The sequence below is a fragment of the Rhagoletis zephyria genome, unplaced genomic scaffold (genome assembly GCF_001687245.7).
Source record: "Rhagoletis zephyria isolate East Lansing unplaced genomic scaffold, Rhagoletis_zephyria_1.1 Rzeph_scaffold_05889, whole genome shotgun sequence".
Lineage (NCBI taxonomy): Eukaryota > Metazoa > Arthropoda > Insecta > Diptera > Tephritidae > Rhagoletis > Rhagoletis zephyria.
In genome coordinates, this window is record NW_016162972.1 from 26,170 (window position 1) to 31,453 (window position 5,284).

At 41.9% G+C, this 5,284-nt stretch overlaps 1 protein-coding gene across 1 annotated transcript; it reads left to right on the forward strand.

The window, feature by feature from the left end:
• Positions 1-3,922: 3,922 nt before the first annotated feature.
• Positions 3,923-5,001, forward strand: mRpL17 (mitochondrial ribosomal protein L17). The gene is made up of 2 exons (XM_017628313.1): positions 3,923-4,275; positions 4,336-5,001. Exons 1-2 carry the CDS (start codon positions 4,081-4,083, stop codon positions 4,750-4,752), a joined length of 612 nt encoding a protein of 203 aa, XP_017483802.1. The 5' UTR covers positions 3,923-4,080; the 3' UTR covers positions 4,753-5,001.
• The last annotated feature ends 283 nt before the right edge of the window (positions 5,002-5,284 follow it).

A 5,284-nucleotide genomic window follows, 5' to 3' on the forward strand; every position in this document is an offset into this window, starting at 1 on the left:
ACTATCATGATATACATCCATGTTAGGATCCTTGGAGTACAACCCCAGAATTTTACCTGCTTGATGTTTTCACACCATCAGCAACCTCGTAGCCCTAGGGGTGGCCGCCTCGACTTTAGTCCTCCACAAGATTTTGGAGTCTAAGATAAGTCCCAAATACTTCACTTCTGTAGCGACGCCGACCCTGGCCCTCTCCAAGCTCAAGTTCCTCAGCCACTTGCGGGTCCTTTCTAATATTAAAAACCTACATCCACACACCACCTCTTAGCTAAGTTGAGTCCTCTTTGGACGATGTCGCAGATGATAGTTGCGAACTTCTCGGCCGTGTACCCTTGGGACGCCCTCATCAGTGGGTATATGTAGGAGTTCGTCCACTACTAAGCCCCACAAAAAAAGGACCACTTTCGATGTTTGTAATTGAACCACGCTGTCACCGACTACGGCTTCAGCAATCCTAGTATGTAACAGCCTAGCTATCCATTTGCGGGTAGTTGGCTGAAATTAGAGGTGTTCTTGAAGTCCTGCAGAGCACGGATGGCATGGTAAAAACCGGTTTTCCTATGGGACAGCTTGCAAACCGTGCACCGGTCAAGGGCTTTGCAAGACTTCGAGAATGGCGCTATTGCGTTTCTAAAGTGTACTTTCGACTCCCATATGGGATGAATTGTCGAACGCCCTTTCGGTATCAATGAAGGGTCGGCGATAGTAAGTGCATAGCCCAAGAAAACTTCGTAGTTCGTGCAGGTTTTTAGGTCTTGGCCAATCTTTTACTGCTTCTATGTTTTCCTCAGAAGTGCAAACGTCCTCTGTTGTCACCTGGCGGCCTCAGTAATTTCACCTCCTTAGTGAACAACTTTTTAGAACTTGGTTTGAGACCATGGCGAGCTATCCTCTGTAAAACTTTTTCCATATTTATCAGGTGCTCCAAACTTGGTGTCTAATGCAGTCCCTTTTCAAAAGTGACGGAAGCATCGCATAATCTAGATGGTCATCGACGTAAATAGGCACAGAACTTGCCAACAGCCGCTCTTCACGTCGAGTGTTGTGAACCATTTCGTGCCAGTCACCGAGAGTATAATCGATTCTGAGCAGTAGATAGCTGTCCTTCTTGGTCACCTGATTTAATTTTTGGTTTTTCACACAGAACATAATTTCGCCGTCCTTCTTGTTCACAATAACTACAGGCGAACTCCACGGGCTTGGTCATGGTTCGATCACACAATCCTAGCTCATTTCTTTTATTATCTGGCTTAGAGCATCACGTTTAGCGAGTGATACACTCCGTGGAGCATTACGGACTATCCGCAATGTCACTCTCACCAAGGGAATAGCTTTCAAGTAACATTTCACAATTAATGATGGCATTAACCTCTAGACATTGCCCCTGGTTTGCCGCCACTAAAGCATTTTCCAGCATCCTCTTTCTCGGTTGGCTGTTTTCTGAAAATTGTCTGATTGAATTTTTCCTTCAATACGATTTCCTTCTGCACTTCCTTCGTCAAAGAGATGGTGAGTGTAGATCGTTTTCTCGCTAGTATTTTCCAAGATTTGGCGTTATGGCCACAATGGTGTGGTCGCCTTTCTTGTGGATTGGGCAAGTACACTTATATTCCAGTCGTCGGGCATGCGTTCATCTGACCATATTCCGCATAGGAGGTGACGCATGCACCTTATCAACTCCTCGCCTCCGTACTTGAATAGCTCTGCTGGCAGGCTGTCAGCTCCAGCAGGTTTGTTGTTTTTCGAGCGCGATATTGCTATTCGTACCTCGTCATAGTCAGGCGATGGGACATCGACTCCGTTGTCATCAATTGGGGGCTCAGATTCATCTTCTTCCCAACTTTCCATGCTGTTAGCATTCAGTATGGTTAAAAAATGTTTCCTTCATAATTTAAGTACGTTCTAGATATCGTTAACTATTTAGGTCGCCATTGTGGTTCTTACAGGAGTTCACCCTGGTATTGAAACCTTCCGCAAGTCGCTTTAGTCTCTGGTAAAATTGTCGGGTATTTCTCCTGAAGGCCAGCATTTCAAGCTCTTCGCAGTCACGTATTTCAGTTCCCTATAGCGGTCCCACATAGTAAGCGTTCGCCCGTCGTTGTAGGCGTACGCCCCAACCATCGTACCAGTTGTTCTCTCAGGCCGCTGAAATCCGACTACATCTTCGGCGGCGGTACTTAATGAGCGGGAAATGTGTTTCCACTGCTCGCATATGTCGTTTGGTTGAAGAGTGCTCTCTGAGAGCGGGTGCGAAAGTCGAGTAGCGAATGCATTGGCTGTCTGTTGTGACTGCAACTTTTCGACGTTAACTTGCATCTTGGCTGCAACAAGACAGTGGTCGGTGTTTGGGCCTCGGAGTGAACGTACGTCCAAAACACTGGAAGCATGCCTTCCGTCTATCGCAACATGGTCGATTTGGTTTCTCGTTTTTCGATCCGGAAACAGCCACGTAGCTTGATTGATCCTTTTATGCTTGAACCTAGAACGGCATACTCCCATATTGCGACCCCCGGCGAGGTCGATCAGTCTCACTTCGTTGTCGGACGTTTCGCCGTGGAAGCTGAATTTTCCGACACTGGTTCCAAATATAACTTCGTTGCCGACCCTGCGATTGAAATAGCCAATACACGTTTATACATCGAGCCGCTTGCTCCACGAAAGTCTCCCGCTTACGGTCACTTACTGGTGAACAGGCGCTGCTGACTTCAGTGAGCTATGAAACCGAATAAGTCGGAGTGGCCCCACCGAGGCTCACTCTCTTTCTGCCGTGACCCAAGACTCCACTCGGACTCGCATATGGGATTCTCGCGTTGCCCAGTGTGCGTGAACCTGGACTAAACTAAACTTGACTATAGCCCCGAAACCGTGCCTGCATACCCAGAACAACGACTATACCTCATTGCAATCCGATCTGAAACACAACGAATGGTAAATTGCATTGAAATAATCCAAAATTAAAGTTAAGTGTCTTTTAAATATTCATCTGAAATCGGCCCCGAATATGCATTGTAAAGAATCCCTAGGTCGAGATAAATCAAATGGTTACAAATTTATTCTTAAAAACGGCCATTTTTCAGTACTTTGGGAAATTGGTTAACAAAAATTTAACAACACTGTTAGGAACCAACTCTACACACTCTATTACAAACTTTTATTCACTCTATTACTTTACCACACTGTTTTACTCTAGTACTAACGGCTGGCACACGAACAGGGCTGCCGTTTCCACAGTAATCACGCCTTTTTTGATATTCTTTTTTATATTTTATTAAAATTTTTTTTTGTACATTATATATTTTTACAATTTAAAGCACTTAAACCACGTTTTGTACCGAAAAATAGAATTTTCAAATAATTGACTAATCTGACCGCTTTTTTTTATCCTCCTTTTTTATTTTAAATTGCGAAATGTCATCGCTCGTATTATTTGGCAAATAATTTGCAAAATGGTAAATTTTATCGCATAAACCCTGAGTTACTTTTTTATTTGCAAATATTAGTTGTTGTTGTTGTTGTAGCGGCATACAAATTCCCCAAAGACTTTTTGGGGAGTGTTGCTGGAGTGACAGTCCTTGGCCAGATATAAATCTGGGTCGTTCCGGTTACGTAGACCCGACTGTCGTGGGAACGTGCAAATATTAGTCACGCAACTCAGTATTGATTGCTGGTATTACTTGCAAATAACCGGAATACGATGCCATTTTTTAGCTTATTATCTTTTCAATGGTCTTCTTAATGCCTTTTTAAAATATTAACGTTGCCATTTTTAACTTTATTTTCGTTTTCGGCATATTGAACAGTAACCTAGGTATTTGCAAACTATTTTTATTTACTATGCGCTTGCTTAGTTTTCCACCTTCACTGTATTTTCTATTTGGTATTTTTGTTTTTTTTTTTTTCATCTCGATTATGGTACTTCATTGCTAAAGAAAGTTGTCAGCCCTGCGCACGAACAGCTGATTAGCACCTTTCATGCAGCGCCGCATTGTACTGTTTACGTAAAATTTGCCTGATAGCGGCGTTAAATGTTTTCTGCCTTATAAGTTTTTAGCATATTTCTAAAACAAGAGAAAAATTAAAATGAATCAAGCCGATGTGAGTAAGCTGATGTCGCAATTGCGGATTGCAGTGAAACCACGTCGAAATCTCAAAAATCCTGATGGACCTGAGGGACGTTTACTAAAACTACGCAAAACTGTAACTGCGCTGGTCAAGCATGAGCGTATAGAATTGTATTACAATCGAGCTGATGAAGCGCGAGGCTATGCAGAACTGGTAAGTAATTGCAAAGAAATATAACGATATAATAACTCTCCGTTCGTGTTTTATTTATAGCTAATTTCCAACGCAATACGATATGGCGATCGTCACACATCCACAATGGAGCTGGCCGATTATTGGTTGCTTGAAAAACAACTAGTTCATAAGCTTTTCAAAGTTTTGGTGCCACGTTTTGAGAACAGTAATCTTTCATATACCCGCATGTATAAAGCACCCCGAGACTATCCCGGCATGTATTACAGAAAGTCGGTTCTGGAATTGCGTGGAAATCCCTATCCATCATTATTGCCTGACTATTCGAACAATCGTAATTTGATACACAATATTTTGCTAGATGAAGCACGAAAGGATTATAGACGTGAGCGGCTGGCGGAAATAGCTGATAAAATAGCGGCAGAATCTTCTGATAATGCTAAGAAAACTGAAAATGAACCTGAAGCGAAAAGTGTTGAACAAGTGGAGAAAGCTTAAAAATGTAAATTATTAGAATATTTTTGTGAATAGATTTATAATGCGTTAATATTGAGTTTTTCAAATGATTGTTGTAAATGTCGACGAAAGTACAATAATTAAATTTAGGTCGTCAACATAAAATAATCTTTGTGATGAGGTAAATTTTTTATGATTGGATATAGATCTGTCCTATATGAGCTATTTATGACGGAGTTCCTTCTGAATGCAGACGGATGATTACAAAGCTTGCCTTAGCATTAATTAAATGATATATGTGCTTAACAAAGAGATGGTTACTTATATTAAAGATGAACATGTTAACGACCTTACAATATTACGGCAGAGTCCTAGCGAGTAGAAAACTGTTGGTCCCTTGGCCGCCGAATTGAGAGGTAAGCGTATCGTATTCTGCAGAAGTTGATATGATTATATATATTTTATATTAAGTTTACGAAAGCAAGGTACGCTGAAGGCCAATAGTTTTCAACCAGGTAACGTAATGGGTACAACATTTCGTTTACAGTGCGACTCATCAGTAGAGTAGTTGTCA